Source organism: Aedes aegypti, chromosome 3 (assembly GCF_002204515.2).
Source record: "Aedes aegypti strain LVP_AGWG chromosome 3, AaegL5.0 Primary Assembly, whole genome shotgun sequence".
NCBI lineage: Eukaryota > Metazoa > Arthropoda > Insecta > Diptera > Culicidae > Aedes > Aedes aegypti.
The window spans coordinates 97,604,220-97,624,252 of record NC_035109.1 but is presented as its reverse complement, the minus strand read 5'-3'; the positions used below and the strand labels follow the sequence as shown (position 1 = coordinate 97,624,252).

Sequence of the window (20,033 nt, the reverse complement as noted above, 5' to 3'; positions counted from 1 at the left end):
GTTCAATACATCTTCAAGGACACATTTTTGTGTCGTTTTATCATTTACATCATGTGTCATTCAGTCAAACTATGAATTTCGTCCACAGTAATTTCCATTATTTTTAAGAGTGTGGCTCTTTAGTTGCTCGTGGCGCCAAACATATTCAAGGTGATAAGTTCAGAAAGAATAGCCGATGATTAAAAGAAGGAAAAATCCCTGATAATGTATTAGATATTTCTTTCCAAAGAATAGACTATGTCCATCATTCGGGGAATGTTATTTTCTAGCAAGTGTCTTTCGGGCTAGTGACGTAGAATTACACGATATAAGAATGCGAAAATGACAACTTTGACAAAGAAAGCTCTGAGGTAATAACGGTGAATATGCTCATTTAACTCAAGCTGATAAGCAGAGTGTGTCTCAGTGGGGGCGTAGTGCCAAGAAGAAAAAAGCAATGAAATGGGCTAGATTTCTCGAAAATTTAGCGCAAACCTAAGGCTGAACAGTCCACAATAAATAAAAGAAATAGAAACAGGCGACGGATATTTCACTTAACATCAACCTGGTGTGGGAAGATATTTCTTGGTTATAGTGGCTAATACGTACATATAAATTGGAAAACAAAAAAACACCGTTTTTCAAAAATAATTCTAAGTCTGCTTAGAGATTTTGAAAACGTCGATATGAATAGGAACCTAAACAGCTCAGTTTAATTATCGTTTGGAAGCTTGAGTAAGCATTTTAAAATCGTTTTTGAACAATTCAGCCTTTTTAGATTATGCCTTATGTTATTTTCCGCCTTTTGTTACACGTCTAAGTTAGTCTGCCTTTTGAGTTTCCGCCTTTTGTGATTCCGCCTTTCGTGTTTCCGCCTTTCGTTAGGGTCCCGATCATTTATGCTAATATGGTAATAAGTACTTGGTCCACACTGACTGCACACTTTTATCGATTTGTATTGATCATTCAAAGTAAATTTGTTACATATCTCTCACAGTTTACAGCATTTATCAAATCTGGTCAAAATGCAACGGAGGTAAGGTAATTTCGCATCTAATGAGAGAATAATCCGATTTTCCCGAGTTTTGTACTTGGTCCCCTCTGACTTAACGCCGACCAATTATCAGTTCGCTAAACCTAGGCCTAGAAGTAAATTTCGGAATAATCAAACAAACACTAGAAGTTTCAATTCATCACTTGGGAATAAGGACTTATATTAACGTTATGTATGTATGTAATAACAAACACTTTTATCGGTTCATCTTCGGTGAACCCAAATTCACGATGTTTCACAGCAAAATTAACTGCTTGCATAGTGCAAATCCTGTTGAAATAGCACAAAAAGTGATAATAAGAAAGTTACGCGCAAAACTTTAGTTCACCTTCAACTGCTTGGCATCGGGGAAAAACCTCTTCATGACTTGTTCCACGTTCAGCTTCACTCCAACGGGGTTTTCTGCGAGCAGGGTCGCTTTGCGGCCCTTGTATTCAACGTTTCGGAAGGCACAGCTGGGCGCTTTCGCCGGTTTCCACCCGTTGGGTAAACTAGTTCCGTGGGTAATGAAGACGGTCTGCTGGTTAAGCTTGAGATCGACTTGGTCGAGTTGCTTTCCGTCGGCTGTGAGCAGTTTGTATGATTGATCATTCAATCCGAACAGAGAGTGGATCTCGACGTTCAGTTGATTCAGGGTGAGAAGATCGCCTTTGATGTTGGTTAACAGTACGGTTGCCTCTCGCGATGGCTTACCTTGATAGCGTGGAGTGATCTTCTCGTCCAGAACTAGATTCACCCAAGGACTGGTAGGGATGGGTCGATCCTTAGGGGAGCAAATGACAAGATTCAGCTGGACACCTTTTAGCTCCTGGGATTCCTCGATCAACGCTTGCTTGGAGGCAGCTTCCGGTCCGTAGGGCAGGAATGGAGACTTGACAATGTTGACTATGAACTCTTGATGACTTTCTGCAACGCTTTTAATTTCTCCATCCTTGCTGACGGTGTAATAAATAAGAACAGGGTCCGTCGGGATCAGTTTAGCCTTCTTTTTGAGCTTTTGAATGCGGTTTATGATCTCACGGGCCACGCCTTCTTTCATAAGTTCCTCGTTGGGCGTCATATCCAGCAACACCAAGACGTCATTATCACTGTGAGCTTCATAGTTGTGACCTTCCGTCTGCTTCTCATCGAACTGGTAGATCAATCGAAGTTCGTTCAACTCAATACGGTGTCCAAGGACCGTAAAGTGTCCGATCTTAACCTGCTCGTTGATCTGCTCATCGGTCAAAGCCTTTACCGCCTGAATAACTTGCTTAAAGTCGTTCTTCAATCGAATGCCCAGCACTTTGTGATCCGGTTCCGCTCGCAGTTTAACGCCATACTTTTGTTTGTCCGAACTCAAAGTGATCTTCCTCACGTTCAGCTCATCCAAAATGAAGTTTTCCAACGATTTGATGTCGTCCAGATACTCCTTGCTCTGATGGATAACGATGACCTCCGTCAAGGGGTATTTGATCGGGACGGTTCTCCGATCCCGCATTACGCGACCCAATTCGACGACGGCCTGCATCCTCGAAACTGCTCGCTCTATGGGCTCGTTGATGTACTTCTTGTTCGATCCGGGCATCATCTGGAAGTGCACGCTTCCCTCAATCTTTTCCGTGTTCAACAGCCTCAATCGCTGGAACATGTATTCGGTCAAATATGGCGTGAAGGGGGCCATCATTTTAACCATCGCCAGCAGCACGTCGTACAGAGTGTCCAACGCGTGGTAGCAATCCTCAACGCCAAACTCACCCTTGATACGCTTACGGTTCATGCGCACGTACCAATTGGTCAGCTGATCGATGAACTTGGTCAGCCGCGGGACCACCGTGTACAAATGGTAGGCTTTCATTTCCTTGGCGACGAAATCGAGCAGCGACTCCTTGAAGGAAGTGATCCACACGTCCATCACGTTGGTGGACCGGTTCTTGGCATGGCGCACGGCATCATAACGGTAGACGAGTTTTTCCTCCTTCTCGAACCGGTCGATGTTTTGCAGGAGGAATCGGAACGCGTTGTACCACGGCAGGAAAACGTCCTTGACGATGTCTTTGACGCCTTCCTCCTTGAATCTGGAATTGAAGAGAATGGGAAGATATGATAAAAATTATTGACGAAAATTAAGATCCTTAAAATAGGAACTCATGCCTGAAATAAGAAAGCGAGGAAAGACCGAACATGAACCAAGAAAACACACAGATATCAAATTGATCTAAGAGACACGAGTTTTTTCTGAACTCCTTGCAACATTACGATAACTTTTCAGACTTCTTTAAAGCATTTGTTCATCGGATTTTTCAGGGACGAAAGGTGAACTGAAGGGTGATGTGCTAGTATCCATCGTATTAAGCATTGATCAGTGAGAACTGCAATTTTCTCAGTATTGCAGTGAATGATGCTGATACAAACCGATGCCAAACCTAAATCTTGATCTCTTTTTGGAAATAATGCAAAGAAAATACATCTTGCCGTATTCTCAATCCGTCGTATCGTTTTCATTTCTGTCGCAATCAGTTTCCAGATTCGTCTCACAACTTACGACTCACTGTGATGTATTGAGTGGTTAAACACAACATATCAACGCTATAATAAAATGTTTTACTAGAATATATAGATCCACGGGCATATCCCTCCATTCCTTCAGCATGATGGAATATACTAATTTCCTTAAAAATTCATTGTTCGTCATCAAAATTCAGCCCAAACATACATACGTCATCAAAATTCAGCCCAAACATACAATAATTATTATGGTATTTGCTCACAGTGCGGCGAAAACAACACAATCAAAGGAACCGTATTTTTACGCTGAGCATCACGCACACATTGATGCGCAAAAACTGTTTTTTTCTCAGTACGACGGATTGAACTTTGTTTGCATTCTCAATTTTACGCGGTCGGTGAGGAAATTTCATAAAATTTCGTGAATTATAGAAGTTTTACGGCGTGTGATTGGAATGAAATCCTTCAGTGAAGAAGTACAAAGGTTTTCCATAGCGAAAATAAGTGCCTGTCGAAGTAAGCCACACAAGGTGGCAGGAAGAAACTTGTATCATAAAATGGTGTGACTGGTGTCGATCGTTAAGCATTTCTCTCAAATCGTGTTCGTCCATGCGATTTCGGTGAAAAAGTGAAAAGTGGATAATTGAACTAAAGTTAATACAGTAGTTTTATTGCATGATTGGTATACAAGTGTACAAACCATGACAGCTTTCACAGAAATACACTTGGAGAACTAATCCATGTTGCAGGTAAGTTGGAATATCCGCCGTATTGGAACATTTTAAGTTTGATACGACGAATAATAGCGCTTACGACGAAGTAGAACGAAACCCTATTTTAAGAATTTTATTTAGCAAAAAGAAAACCCGTCTAAACATGACGGAATTTTTTACTTTTTTGATTTCCTTCTTCCCTTTCTCCTTCCTACTTCCGCTCGCATCGCGCCAAATCTCCACAAACCTTCGCAGTCTACATCTCCTGTCGTCTGCACCAGTGTAGCCACATATTTTTGGATTCTTATCTGTGTTTTCGGGTTAAAAAATCTTTTTTATCTTAAGTCGACCTCCAAAAATCTTGGTAAAAACCTATGTTGCTCTAAAATCAAAAACTTAACCTTTTTAGATCAAAAAGAACTTTTGCAAAGGTATTATGGCTATTCTTTACATATTAACAATTCCTAATTGGAGCTCATTCTACTAAAAACAAGTAAAAAGCCCATAATTAATTCTAAAAATTTAATACACTTAAGTATTTTAAATAAACTAAACACAGGAATGGCATTTCTGCTTTATATCTTTAAAACCGTGTCGTAAACAGATGTAATTTCCTAAAATCTTAAATTCTTTTTTGTCTCAAAAATCCGTGATCTGTGATCACAGATATCTGTAGGCAAGAACAGGAAAAAATCTGTGTAAAAACAGATAAATCTGCGTATGTGGCATCACTGGTCTGCGCTGGTAACACACTGAGAATATGATTATACTAGAGAAACGCGGAGAGGATTTGACTTTGTTTATAAACAATACTTGCAATAACTATCAACAATTGAGGTCATTCAAACAAAATTGTAGTGTGTGTGTCATCCTGTTCGTCGCCATAAGCAACCAAGCATATCAATGACGTCACTTTCGTATCGCTTTTCACTAACAAACATCCATCGTCTCTTTTGCGTAACAGCTCTTTGAGTCTCATTGAATTTGCTCGATTGGAACCACGTTTGACGGTTCAATTGGAACCTTTGGTATCAGAATCCGCGCTTCTCTATAAAAACAAATTCTCTGGTAACACACAGCAAAAATGATACATTTGATTATGTTTTACACTCTCACAAAAAAATGATTCAAAAACAGAACATTTAATAGTCATTCTTTCCACTTTTAGTTTAACATACTCCCCCGGGTAGGGTCATGCACAAATTACGTCACGCTCCGAGGGGGGTAGGTGGTAAAGCCAAGCGTGACAAGCCTTATAAAAATTTCGGAGGACTCATACAAAAAACGTGACAAAGAGGGGAGGGGGGGGTGTGGTCACAAAAGTTGAAATTTAGTGTGACATAATTTGTGTACCATCCAGGTGAGGCTAAGGTCTCACTTCTCCTCGGGCTTTGCTTGAATCGTGCAGTCATCGATGGGAAGCACAGCGATCTGGGACGTCGGTCACTTGTAGATGCTGTTGCTAGTGCGGATCGTAACCACACGTACAACTCCGTCCTTACCTGGATGCGTTTCAACAATGCGACCCAACTTCCAGGTCTTGGGTGGCATGTTGTCCTCCTTCAGAATCACCAGCAGTTTGCAGCAATCTAGAGTCCTTGTACCATTTGCTGCGCTTCTGAAGACCCGTCAAGTATTCATTTGACCACCGTTGCCAAAAATGCTGCATTCGTTTCTGCACCAGCTGATAGCGTGACAAGCTTGTCTCCTTCAAGTCTTCGTACAGTGGTTCTGCTACCGATGTCAGTTCCCGTCCGACTAGGAAGTGTCCTGGGCTCAGCGCTTCGTAATCGAAGAGATCGTACATCAGCTGCATAAGAGGTCTCGATTTCAATACACCTTCTATTTAGATCAATAAAGTGTTCAACTCTCCATAGGTCAGGTAGCTTTCGTTTAGAGTCTTGTACAAATGGGATTTCATGCATTTGATATTGGCTTTCCAAATACCTCCCTGGTGTGGGGCCTTGGGAGGGTTGAAGCTCCATTTGATTCCTCTAGGCTGGCAGAACTCGTTCACTTTGTCGACCAGAACCTGAGACTTTAGCAGGTTCAACATTCCGGAAAGTTCCCGGTCTGCTCCCCGAAAATTAGTTCCGTTGTCGGAGAACAGCTCAGATGGATTCCTTCGTCGATTAGCAAATCGATGAAGCGCTGCCAGGAAACCATCAGTCGTCAAAGAGCTCACCAGTTCGAGATGTATGGATTTGGTAGACATGCATACGAAAAGACACACGTACACCTTCACCTTAGCTCTCATCCGTCCAACCTTAATGAAGAATGGTCCTGCGAAATCAAGTCCAGTCCTGGCGTTGGGCAGCAATAACTCGGCAGCTCGGAAGATCGCCCATATACTGCTGTACGTCTTTGGGGTTGGTCCGAAAGCAAACAACACATTTTCTCAGGACTCGGTGAATAGTTCGCTTCGTGTTCACTGGCCAAAAATTCTGTCGGACCACCGCAAGTAGTCCATTCAAACCGACATGAAGATGCTCACGATGCAACGCTTCTGTTAGCACCTCCGTGAAGTGGTTATTCTCCGGAAAAATCATCGGGTGCTTCTGGTCTTTCGGCAGGTCGGAATTACTTATGCGACTGCCAACTCGCAGCAGCCTTTCGTTGTCGTTGTACATTGAGTTCAAACTGCGCAGTTTTCCCTTCACTGATTGGTTCGTTTGGATAAAACTAATTTCCTCCTTATAGACCACCTGCTGGACAATGGTCACCATCGCCTTCTGTGCTTCGGTGTAGTCTTCGCTAGTCAGTGCACCACTTCTGCGTGTCGTCTTGTTTCCCTTCAAGCGGCAGTTGTGTAGGAAACGAACCACGTACCCGAAAATATGCTGCAGCTTCCGAAAGCTGCTGTACTTCAGGATCACTCAAGTTGTTTCTTCGGTACTACAGAATCACGTTCGGGTACCAAAGTACCGTGCACCCCCGTTAATTTGAACGGTACCTCATGCAAACCACTTTACTTCGTCCATGAGCTAAATGACGTTTGAACCATTTTTAATCTGAACGATGTGCAATTAGCGGGGTACAGATTAAAAAGTGTTCAGATTAAATGAGGTCAAACCAACGGGGGTACCCGGTAGTTACAATTTGGTAGGCATATTCATCCGATTTCACCACACCACATTCATCGTCTGCAAGAACAGGAATCACACTTGGGCCAAACCATCATTCTTTACACCGCATTAAATCCTCAGGGAATGCACAACGTGACACCAAATCCACTGGGTTGTTCTGAGTCGAAATATGGTGCCATGTGTGCCACGCGGAAAGTTTTCTTATTTACACTACGCGGTTTTGCACGAACACTGGGGTATTTGGCTTCATTTGTTTCAACCAGTTCAACACTATTTTCGAGTCCGACCAAAGCACTACCTTTGCGGTTGTTTAGAGGGCAGGATCCGTCATTGATTTCAAAATTTTCAAAAGCAGTTTTTTCGTTAAAAATAAAAAAAATACAGGAAAATGTGTTCACTGTATTCTATTTTCCAACTGATACCCAGTGAACAGATTTTCATCGAATAATTTTTAGTTTTCAACAGAAAAACTGCTTTTGAAGTTCAGATGATGACGAAGATTACGATGACGGAGCGTTGAACGTTAATGCTAAGGTTTCGCGCACTTGTTTCACTTGTTCAGCCAGCAGCAACGCAGCGCATAACTCCAGCCTCGGGATCGTCATATCATCAGGGGTTGCGTCCATCTTGATTTCTCGTTGTAGTTCTTTCTTTGGGGCAACTCGTGACTTGCCACAAATCAGTCAAACTTCTACAGCACCATCACTCTTCACGCTTCTCATGTAGATGCAACACCCGTACGCCACCTTGGAAGCGTCAGCAAATCCATGCAGCTCAACAGCAACCGTATCGTCAATAGTAATCCGCCGATCGATCCGGAGGGAATTCAAACAGCAAAGTTTGGATTTGAATCGATTCCATATTCGAAGTTGCTCCTTTGGAATCGCATCATCCCATCCTACGTTCTGTTGCCATAGCTGTTGCATTACCAGTTTGGCGATGAGTACCACCGGTGCTAGTAAGTCATGAGGATCGAACAGTTTTGACATATCGGACAGCACTGACCTCTTCGTGGGAACTTCAGAGCCATCGCTAATCGGCTTCACGTGGAACAGGAATTCATCGCTGGAGGGATCCCAAAGAATGCCAAGAGTTTTTATTACTCCGTTGATCTCGCAGTTCTCGAAGTTCATCTGCTCCTCCCTGGCATTTGCTGGAATGTCCTCTAATAACGCCTCATCATTCGCACACCATTTGTGGAGCTGGAATCCACCTCTATCCAATAGTGCGATCAAATCTAGCTGGAGCATGCTTAGGAAAGGCGCTGCAGCTGTGCCGTAAGTAACGGTATTTAACTCCCAACTCCTTCATCGGCTGATTTTTATTTTCTCTCCACAGAACTCGCTGATACTTTCGATAAGCCTCGTGAACCATCACTTGCCGATACATTTTCGGGATGTCGGCGGTGAAGACGAATTCATGCAATCGAAATCTTAATATCACACCGAAGAGTGACTCTTGCACTGTGGGCCCAATTTCCATCACATCGTTCAACGACAAATCTGTACTACTCGCCGAAGCGTCGAACACCACTCTCAGCTTGGTAGTTGAGCTGTCCGGTTTAATCACGCAGTGGTATGGAGGATAGTAGACAGACTCAGGCGTATCGCATTCGGGATCCGTCACAACACGGCAATGACCCAGTGCCAGATATTCGTTGATGAAATCAACATACATTTGCTTCAACTCTGGCACGGAATCCCACTTTGTCATACCTTCTAAGCGACGCTCCAAAGACAAAAATCGTCGCATCGCTTGGTTCCGGGATTATCCGAGCTCTCCAACATTATCGCGGAATGGCAGCTTTACCACGTAACGGTCATCCTTGGTTCTACTGTGCGTCTCCTGGAAACTTATTTCACATCTATCGTCTGGCCTTGGCGACGCATCACCTCCAAACTCGTCCCGCCGCAGCAGTTGGCATAGTTGCTCGTCGGTTTCCTCCGATGTTCCAGCTTCACACACCTTCACAATTCCGATCACCGCAGAGTCGGACACCGGTCCAGAAACGAGTCATCCAAGCTGACTCTCCTGCAACAATGGTAGATTCGGGGCCAATTTGATTTTACCTTTTTGCAGCTGTTGTCCGAATGCCTATTATGGACCCTCCCGGGGTCCATAATAGGAATGTTTACAAATTTGACGTTTCCAATTATGGACCCTCCATTTGATTACCATGTAATCCGGCTCGCTGCCGACGTGCCTATTATGGACTCACCTGGAAATGCGTATTATGGACCCTTTTGTGTGGTTTCATTTACAAAACTGTTCAAATATCTGTGTTTATGCGTCCCAAACCAAATATTTTGCCTGAAACTTCTGACTAACAATGCAATCAAAGTTCCCCCAGTGGATTTTCATAGGAATAAGGTTGCTTCGAGTGTTAATTTTATGTTTTTCTGTAAGAAGTCCATAATACGCAAAGGGTCCATAACCGGCATCGACACCCTAGTAGAGGTTGAAATCTTTCTGGATCTCTGGTAAAGCTTTTCGTTATTACCTATGTTATGATTTTTTATAGCTTAGGTACCTAGTCCACTAATGGCACCGGCACCCTAGTAGTTAAAGCCTCGGCGTTAAGTTTGGTAAAAACAACTGCTTACCCTGTTCAACTAATCAAATTGACTCACCTCAAATTCTCAGCACGAACAACCGGCGAATTGATCAAGTACAGTCGCAGCGCATCCGCACCGTACTTATGGACCACTTCCATCGGATCAGGATAGTTCTTCTTGCGCTTGCTCATCTTCTGCCCATCGCTGGCCAGAACGAGTCCGGTACAGTTCAGATTCTTAAACGGTGGCTTATTGAAAAGAGCAGTCGAAATGACCAGCAGCGTGTAGAACCAACCACGCGTCTGATCGATACCCTCGGCAATAAAGTCGGCCGGGAAGCTGTTGCTCAGGAAGTCCGAAGCATTCTCAAAAGGATAGTGGTTCTGAGCGAAAGGCATAGAACCAGACTCGAACCAACAATCGAACACCTCCGGGACTCGACGGAGGGGAGGATTTCCCGGCACAACCGATGGGATCTCGATGTGATCGATGCTTTCGCGATGCAGATCGTTCACCCGAACTCCGGAGTACTTCTCCAACTCTTCAATGCTTCCGATGCATACAATTTCCTGACCATCGGGCGAAATCCAAAGCGGAATCGGTGTGCCCCAGTAACGATTACGGCTGATGGCCCAATCGCGAGCATCTCGCAACCAATTTCCGAAACGCTTCTCCTTGACGTATTCAGGAACCCAATAGGTTTGAGAACTGCAGCTGAGCAGCTGTTTCGTCATATGCTCGACCCGGACGAACCAAGATGGGACGGCCTTGTAGATCAGCGGAGTGTCCGATCGCCAACAGAATGGATAGTTGTGCTTCACCTGGCTGCTGAACACTAAACGTCCTCTTTCTTTGAGCAACTTGATAATGTGCTTGTCGGCATCCTTCACGTACTGGCCCTTGAAGTCAGAAACCGGATCCATGAATTTTCCACTTGGATCAACAGGGCAAACGATCTCCTGATCACGCGTAATAACTCCGTTGGCCAAACAAACGCGGTAATCGTCCTCGCCAAAGTACGGAGCCTGATGTACCACTCCAGTACCGGATTCCTCGGTGACGTAAGTGTCCACAAGCACACGGAAACCCACTTTGTCATACTTGCTGAAGTAATCGAATAATGGCTCGTACTTTACACCGGCCAGCTTGTTACCCGGGAAGCGATCCAATATTTCGTAATTTTCCGGACCCTTGAACAGCGACTCAATGCGACATTCCATCATAATGTACACCTTTCCAGTTTTGAGTTCCTTCACGCGAGCGTAGATGAGCTCGGGATGCACACAACATGCCATGTTCGACGGCAAGGTCCAAGGGGTGGTCGTCCAGCCAATCAGGGCGGCCTGCAAAATGAAAGACAAATACAAAATGAGTCGAAACAATCAGAAATCGTGTCGGTAATGTTCGATTTTGATTATGTTTATTGTCAACATGAATTCATGAGTTCCTGAAAGTATTCCAGAAGAAACCTCTCTTAACTCTCTAAGAAGAGACTTGCTACCAGTCCTGCAGGTAATAGACACCCTGAAAACACTTATTGTACCATACCGAAAACATGTAAAAATGTTAATCCAAATCGAAGATGGTCCAGCTCAGTGACTAAACAAATTTGCAAGGGATTCGTCGTTACTTACATTATCCTTATCGCCCACAATCGGGAACGAAACGAACACGGCCGGATCGGTCACTTCCTTATAGTTCTGACCGGACTCAAAGTTCGACAGCGCCGTCGTGCACGCCGTCGAGTACGGCATCACCTTAACGCCCTGGTACACCATGCCCTTAACGTACAGCTGCTTAAACACCCACCAGATCGATTCCATGTACCACGGATACAGCGTCTTGTAATCGTTCTTGAAATCGATCCATCGTCCCATCCGACCGATAATCTGCTCCCACTCGTCGGCATAGCGCATCACAATCTTCCGGCACTCGTTGTTGTACGCTTTGATGCCCATTTTGGCCACATCCTCCGGGCCGCGGATGTTCAGCGTTTTGTCGATTTCGTACTCGACGGGCAGCCCGTGGCAATCCCAGCCGAAACGACGTTCGACGTGATAGCCTTGCTGGTGGGCATAGCGAGTGACGATGTCCTTGACCGTTCCCGCCAGGATATGGCCGTAATGGGGCAAGCCGGTCGCAAACGGAGGCCCGTCATAGAAGGTGTACCTGGAATGGAAGAAAGAAGTATTGATTGCAAAATTTAACACTGAATCAAAGAAGATAACGGAAAGTTTAATAATAAAATAATTAATGCAAAATCCTTGACGGTTTCTGTTTTGGTTCCTGGAGGAAATCCAGAAGACATTCCCAAATGAATTCTTTAGGGAGGAGGGATATCTTCAAACACTATTTATAAGGGTTCTCTGAAGCTTCTTCAAGCATTTCTTGATATAATAATAAATCTTCGAGCTGGTTAGTGGCATACCCGGTAGATAGAAATTGGTCATTAAATACTAAAAACTAAGCCATTCTGTGATCACCCATATTTCTGAGTGTAGTACACGACACTGAAGACGGCCTTACAGTTAACCTTCCTTAGTCCCCAACAATTCCTGGGTTATTACGGTGGTTCCGAAGAGCCCAAGTGCTCATTCATCTATAATTGAACTAGAAGAGTCACAGGTATTCAAAATCATGAAGATTGAACTATTGAGTCGTCGCATGTCTACTCTTGGTGCTAAAACTTTGTGGCCCCATATTACGGATTTCCCGGTGGCCATTCCGTTGCTCCAAAAGGTCCAGAATAATCCAAACATAAAAAAGAGTAAAGAATTGGGCACAATTCATTTGCTTTTGGGGCATAAATCTGAGTAATTTCATCGAATTGTCCAGATTGGCCACCTTCCGGGACTCCAAGAACCGATTCCGGATAGACAGAATTTTTCAGTGGATGTGCGCCGGTATTTGGTTCGTTATTACAGAAAAATTGTATGCCAAAATATCCATCAACCGAATAATACCGATGTGAATTACATATACAAAACTGCGATGGAAACTTACTCTTCGGATATTTCGGGTCTTTGGAACCGGGTATGAATAATTAAGCGATTTGAGAATCTCTATTCACAGTCTACGTGAATACCTATTCAACAATATGAGGACTCTTCAGATTACTTGTTTGGTTACGAAACTACAGATTGTCAAAGTAAGGGTCTCTAAAGGGACTTATTCAGGTGTAGCAGATTCCCGGTGGTCACAGTGATCAAATCCGAATCTCGTGGAGGGTTTCTGAAATTATACATGTGTGCCTTTCATTTAAGCCCAACAGAACTGAATTCGGCTAAAACACAGATTTTTGCGAGTAAAAACAAAATTTCCCACAAAAAATAATTGTCAGAAAATATTAAATTGCTAGGTTATTTCAATCAAAAGTTACATTGATTTGAATTTTGAAATGGGTCGAAAAAGTGTTACTATAATGGAGGATCCCATAATTCACCTGATAATCCAACCAGACATTCCAGAATCCAACTCATACGTTATTTCTATTTTTTGTGATTCCTTCTAACATTACCTCACGAATTCTTACATGCAGTTTGCATGATTTTCTCCAGAAATTCTGATAGAATATAACTTCGGTATTTGTTCAGTTTCCATCAGATACTGCATTGCAAATTTCTTCAGGAGTAGAAGAGTATTGAGGACTTCCCAAATAATTGTTTCAATACAGTTAAACCTCCATGAGTCGATGTTCATTTACTCCCCTCAAACGGCGAGTTGTGTTTGATCCTTCGACCTTGACGCTTGCTCCTGCGGGGGCCGGCGATGAGGACAGGATCAAACATGTCGCGCGTCGGTCGAGTGAAAAAGTGGCATGATCCTTTAGTTGTGTTTGATCCTTAGACCTTGACGCTTGCTCCTGCGGGGGTCGGCGATGAGGGCAGGATCAAACATGTCGCGCATCGGTCGAGTAAAGTGAAAAAGTGCCGCGTTCGATTAGTTCTTTTTGATCTTTCGACGTTGACGCTTGCTCCTGGGCAGTGCGTCAAGAAAGCCCGAGCAGTCGGTAGTTGTTTTCCCTCTGGGGTCGCGCGTCTATTTTCTCTGAGTGCTTTTATATAGCCGAGCAAACGAGTGAAGCTGAAAGTGGATTGTTGCTGCTCAAGGATGACGGATCAATTGGTGAGCTCGTTTCATGCAACTATTTCTAATCTATAAAACATGTATGACTGCACCTTTAATCGTTACAACGGTGAGACGTAAATATGATTTTTCAACAATTTTGAAAGGTTTGTCACTGTGAGTTTCGACATAAACTCTGATTCATAAAATATTTATGTCTAATTTTTTTTTTCAAAACTCCTTTTTTTACCTTTATTTTTGTAATTTAAAAAAAAACTTTGAAAGGTTCGACACTACAAGTGTAGACTTGCGAAAGGTTCACTTTATTCAACAAACTTTGAAAGGTTCGTCACCTCAAGTGTCGGCATATTTTTTTCTCTACATAGATATTGTTCATATCAAATGAAAATATTATATATACATATAAGCATGTTTATATCTCACAAATAATTATTTATCATGGTCTAATCGCTTATCAAAATGAATCCTTTGACCCAACGATCCTAGCATAGCATAGCATAGCATAGACTGACTGTACATGTCAATGGTTGCTACTCCGTGATTGATCGGAACTGGTAAGAATTGCACTACGATCCAAATGAATAAGGGATGGGAGTTTCCGCTTACTCTCGAAGTGCAATTTTAGCAGATCTAATATTATTGATCAATAACGGCGCCGGCCAAGTCCTTACAGTCAGTTGGGATGGGGAAAGAATGTTAGGGTGTAATGATTGTTGCTTCTAGAGACCGAGAATACCTCTGCATCTCCACAATCACCACGGGAAGGGTGTTTATTAGTGAGGGAGGAAAAGGGAGTCACCTCTGGTCGGTGATGCGATCCATGGACAAGGGGGAAATATACGACTTGTATTTAAAGCTAGTTTTGTATTTTTGTCTCGATAAGTTTTTGGAAAAAATACGTCAACATCTATAATGTCGAACAACTCAAAAGACATTTTTATTAATGACGAAAACTGAAAATTACATGTATATATTTTAACTTATATGAAACAGGAATAATGCCGACACTTGTAGTGACGAACCATACATAGTTTGTTTGAAAATTACATATGAGTATTACTGTGCATTTTGTCTCGATATGGTAGAAGTTTTAGAAAATACATCAACATTCACAATGTCGAACAATTCAAAAGATATTTTTTAATAATGTCAAAAAGAGAAAAATATATGTATATTCAAATTGTATAAGAAAAAAGCATAATGCCGACACCTATAGTGACAAACCATACAAAGTTTGTTTTAATATTACATAAAAGTTACGCTTTAAAGAAAATATGTGTTATCATAAGCATGAAACGAACTCACCAGTTGGTAATCCATTCTCGACTGAACACAAAACTGACACTGACAGCAAAACTTCTTGGCGTCCCGAAAATAAACCGTCTTGCTTGGGCCTTCCCAAATACGTACCCAGCAAAACGCTCCAAAACAGGGAAAAAAATCTCCGGCGACGAAAACACGCGCGAAACCGTCAGCAAAATCTATCGGACGACGCAAAACCGAACTGTCCTGCTTGGGCTTCACGAAGCACTACCCAGCAGAACGCTCCAAAACAGGAAGAAAAAAAAAATTCTCCGGCAACGAAAACACGCGCGAATCCGTCAGCAAAATCAATCGGACGACGCAAAACCGAACTGTCCTGCTTGGGCTTCACGGAGCACTACTCTGAATCCTTTGACCCAACGATCCTCCCCATTAACAAACATCCCTCCCAGTAACCTTTGTGGAGATGCAGAGGCAAACACGGTCTCCAAATAGCAAAGGTTACACACTAACATTCTTTCCCCCAATCCCACCTGACTGCAAGGACGTGGCCGGCGCCGTTATTGACCATGTATAAATAGAAGCACTGAATTATGCACACTGAAGAAGATTATGGCCAATCCCAGACAAGCTTCTAGTTGATTCTTTGTGCATTTTCACTGACTTCGGTCAATCACGGAATAGCAACCATTGATATGTGTAGTCAGCCTAAGCTAAGCTAAGCTAACTATGATGGTCCCCTCAAACGGCTCTCCATAGCATTGCACTCAGGCAAATGGACTATCGATAAACATAGGAACCCCTTATGAAAATTCGCCACAAGAAATCGGATTGAAATTTATAAATTTGCCTTATGAAACCAGAATTTGAAAACAAAAAACGTTTTCGCGGCAACCTGGAATCGAACCAAGAACCTTGCGATCGATAGGCCCGAGCGTACACCACGCGTCTATCGACGCCTTGATGTGGAGTGAAGCTAAAACGATACATGAAGCGTTCGTATTGCAATAATCGTTCCACCTTTCATAAGGCAAAATGTATGAAATTCGTTAGTCCAGTTCGCTGCGTGTGCTGTTCCATGAGTCGATGGTCCCCTCCCCTTAAGAATACCTTCAAAAATCAAACCAGGACTTTTACAAGGATAATTTCAGAAATTGCAACAGAGATTACAATAGAAATTTTTCAGAGTTTCATTCAGGAACTCGTCTACCATCAGTGCACCAGTATCCGCTCATGCTCCAGTAGCCCGCTCACACTGAAAAAAGATAAGTTTGCACAAAGTAAATTTGAAAACTATAGCCGCTATACGGTTGAAATCAACAAATTGAATCATACTGTGTACATTTTTTATGTATTTACTCAAATTACCTTACTTTTTAAGCTCGTGAGCGGACTACTGGAACATGAGCGGGTACTGGTACGTTGACGGTATACATTCTTACAGATTTTTTACAAAGAAGCCATGCGCACTCCCGGAATTCATCCTGAGATTTCCTCTATGACGTTTGCTTTGAACTTTTTCAAGAAATCAAACAGTAAGTTTTATTAGGATATTTTCTTGGGATTTTTTAGGATATATTATCAAATTTTCATTCTGATTTTTTTGATATTTTAATTTCTCTGAGAATACCTTCAGGAAATATGTACTCCAGTTTTTCCATAAGATTCATTTGGGAGTTTCTCAACAGATTCTTCTTTTTTCCAAGAAGCACTCAAAACAAATATCCACTATTTACTCCAGAAATTTCTGTAAGCATTTTTAAAGGGCATGTTGCCAGCGAAATGGAAGTTTTTATTAAGGTTTTTTTCTTTTCTTCGTCTGGAGAGCCTTTTGATCACTGTTTCCATTATTTAGGCATATTGGGGATAATCATAAAGTAATCACAGATGAAACTCTTGGTGTAAAACATGATAAAATATCGAAGAAGATAACTCCTGCAAAGATGCATTTGGGGAAGTCATGAACGATTGGAGGTTAACATCACCTCCAAACACTAGCGATTTTGCGGTGGGATGTTGACGTTCGATCACGAATATCTAATAAGGTAGTTGACGAATCAAGAATTATTCGAAAATATCCTAAAGAGTACCATGCGCTCACAGTTACGGATCATCCACAGTAATGGATCATTTTGGCGTTCAACATCGGGTAACTCGCTCAAAACATATAAATTTTTGCCAAGTCATACTATGTATTGGTCCTCCATCATTTGTTATGTTCAACATAACATTCAACCGCCAGATAATGGGGTTTTTGACAAAGGATGACACTGCTCACTCGTTTAGATTCAGTATGAATTTATCTTTAGACAATATTATTCTTGATTCTAGATTTTAAATACTGAATGTTAGCAGTTACAGCTAGTGATCCAAAATATGGACCAGGATCTGATTGTTTGTCACAATTATGAATCACTTCCAAAGAAAGTAGATTTGTGCGATTTGAAGCTTTGGTTTAACATTTTTAGGCAATAGCACCAAGGATAAAACACGAACAACATCAAGAGTTTTAAATATCACTTTTAAAGAAATTCAATTTAGCGAAAACCTTGGTCTAGAGCGAAAACAGTTCAATTACAACAGTGCAATATCATGAAAAAGGCTCTAACAAATATTAAATCAGAGCAGCAACATATCTAGAGATTCAAATATGCTTGAAAACAAGGATAATTAGGTTTCATGGTTGAATGGCCAAAGCGTGGTTTCTCGAAAATACCACCCTTGTTTCTGGTTCCAACTGTTCTATTCCTTGCAATAAGATGTGACGCATTGTTAACTTTCACCAGATCACTGCAATAAAGATGCATTGAGAAGAAATCCCTTGATTTTATTCACTGTTCCGTAATATATCACAATTTAATCCATAATATGAAAATTGATCCATAATAGTTTTCAATGTTTATGCAATACTGAGTTGAAAGCTTACTTGACCTTGTAAAAAGTTTAATACTTAAAGGTTATCGTCAAAACATAGGAATACAAATTCGAAAAATATTACACACAAAATAGTTTACTAATCGAAGTTCGAATTTAAAACGACAAGATTCGTGCTTTTATAATTAAATTTTAAGTTTTTTATTTTGTTTTATTGGTTTTAATCTGTTTTAATAGATTGGGTTTGGCACTAATTGATCCATTAAGATTTATTTCAACAATCTCTCAAGATTTTCATAAAATATGATAGATTTCTTCAGGTATCTCCAAGGATTCCACTAGAAAGTGCGTAATTTTCGCAATTTTTTCAAACCATTACCTCTGAAAGCTGTTTAGGACATTTTAAGAAACATCCTAATGGTCTTATCCACTGGTGTACTAAACTGACTCGGTCGAAGAATTTTGACACTAGAGCGGGTCCAGATCACGTGGGGATCATACGGGAGCGTGCCCCGCTCAAGTGTCACAATTCTCAGACCGAGTGAATTTAGTACACCGGTGGATTAGACCATAGGTAATAAATCTTCGAGCTGTTTAGTAGAATACCTATAAGTAGATGAAAAACCCGAATTTAGTACTATACCATTTAATTCCACTAGAGTTTATATCCTTTGACAGATACGCGTATTTCGACCTCAACTGTAAGGCCGTCTTCAGTGTCGTGTACTAGACTCGAGTCGAGTCTAGTACACGACACTGACTGAAGACGGCCTTACAGTTGAGGTCGAAATACGCGTATCTGTCAAAGGATACAAACTCTAGTGGAATTAAATGGTATAGTACTAAATTCGGTTTTTTCATCAACTTATCCAAATAGGCTTCTTAGGGGCCAACTAACGAACTTTAGAAGTCTTTTTAATCATGATTATCTCAGATATCAGTTGCAAATTGAATATGAAATGCTGCTGATGTATTCGGAAAGATTTTGCTAAGGATTTGAGTGTAAAAAGACTAGAAATTTGAATTTCTTCAATCCTGGCAATAGATTGCCAAGGAAGTTTCAATATTTTTTTAGAGGATGTCGTCAGCAAGCTGGCGGATTTTGCCAAGTTTTAAGCTGTTCTCGGAATTGTCTACAAACACCTCTTAGAGCTTAGTCACACTCAAATTTTTACCCGATGTAAAATCTAACTAACATTTCATCGTTTATAAATAAAGTTCATATTACAAAATAGAGACCTCAGGATACCTAACTTTGCTTCCTTAGAGATTTGCACTACGATAGTGACCAATGATTCTCTAGAAAGAAACCTGCTAGATTCCGCACCAGTTAGCAATGCAAATTTTAATACAAATTAATCATTGAATAAAAGGGGATAATGCAAAGTTTAACCATATTGCATCATATCCAATGCAATTAACATCCAGCTGAGTCTCAGCAATACACTGACTGCAGGCAGGAATGCACACAAAAATTAAGGTTAGGGTATTGGAAGTTCTCTTCCGCAGAACGAAGCATCTCATAACATAACATTACAGAAAATCCCATTCCGGATCATTTTCGCACTCACCTCGGCTTTCCCTTGGACTGCTTCAGGCACGCCTCGAACACCTTTTCCTGCTTCCAGTAGGCAAAAACCTTTTCCTCCTCGTTCGGGAAGCTAATGCTTTCCGGCAGCCGGCGTAAATCTTCCACCGTAACGCTATCCATCTCGGGAAATGGCAAATAAATCTCCAACACCACTTATTAAAACCACTTTGCACAAACGTAACCGTTCAGGTTCAGCACTTTTCCAAAATCTTGGAACTTATATTTTCCGGAGATAACGACTTTTTACTTCGATGAAAAATTCCGCCAGCACATTTCGTCAGAAAAGTTCGATCGGAAAGAACGATGAGCAAATCGCGAATGAAGGGAACAGCGAATGACAGCTTG

The 20,033-nt window shown here is 41.8% G+C and overlaps 1 protein-coding gene across 1 annotated transcript; it reads right to left on the bottom strand.

The window, feature by feature from the left end:
• Window positions 1–1,162: 1,162 nt before the first annotated feature.
• On the bottom strand, window positions 1,163–20,029 carry LOC5576333 (isoleucine--tRNA ligase, cytoplasmic). Its single transcript, XM_001656021.2, has 4 exons — window positions 19,669–20,029; window positions 11,509–12,043; window positions 9,950–11,217; window positions 1,163–3,090 (listed from the first exon to the last, which is right to left on the bottom strand). The coding sequence occupies exons 1-4, from the start codon at window positions 19,806–19,808 to the stop codon at window positions 1,353–1,355; spliced, it is 3,681 nt and encodes a 1,226-aa protein (XP_001656071.2). The 5' UTR covers window positions 19,809–20,029; the 3' UTR covers window positions 1,163–1,352.
• Between the last annotated feature and the right edge of the window lie 4 nt (window positions 20,030–20,033).

Coding starts and splice junctions, on each gene's coding strand:
- LOC5576333 (XM_001656021.2), bottom strand. CDS start 19,808: ATGGATAGCGTTACGGTGGAAGATTTACGCCGGCTGCCGGAAAGCATT. Junction 11,218..11,508: donor TTGTGGGCGATAAGGATAAT/GTAAGTAACGAC, acceptor TTCATTTTGCAG/GCCGCCCTGATTGGCTGGAC. Junction 3,091..9,949: donor GTTCGTGCTGAGAATTTGAG/GTGAGTCAATTT, acceptor CTTCAATTCCAG/ATTCAAGGAGGAAGGCGTCA.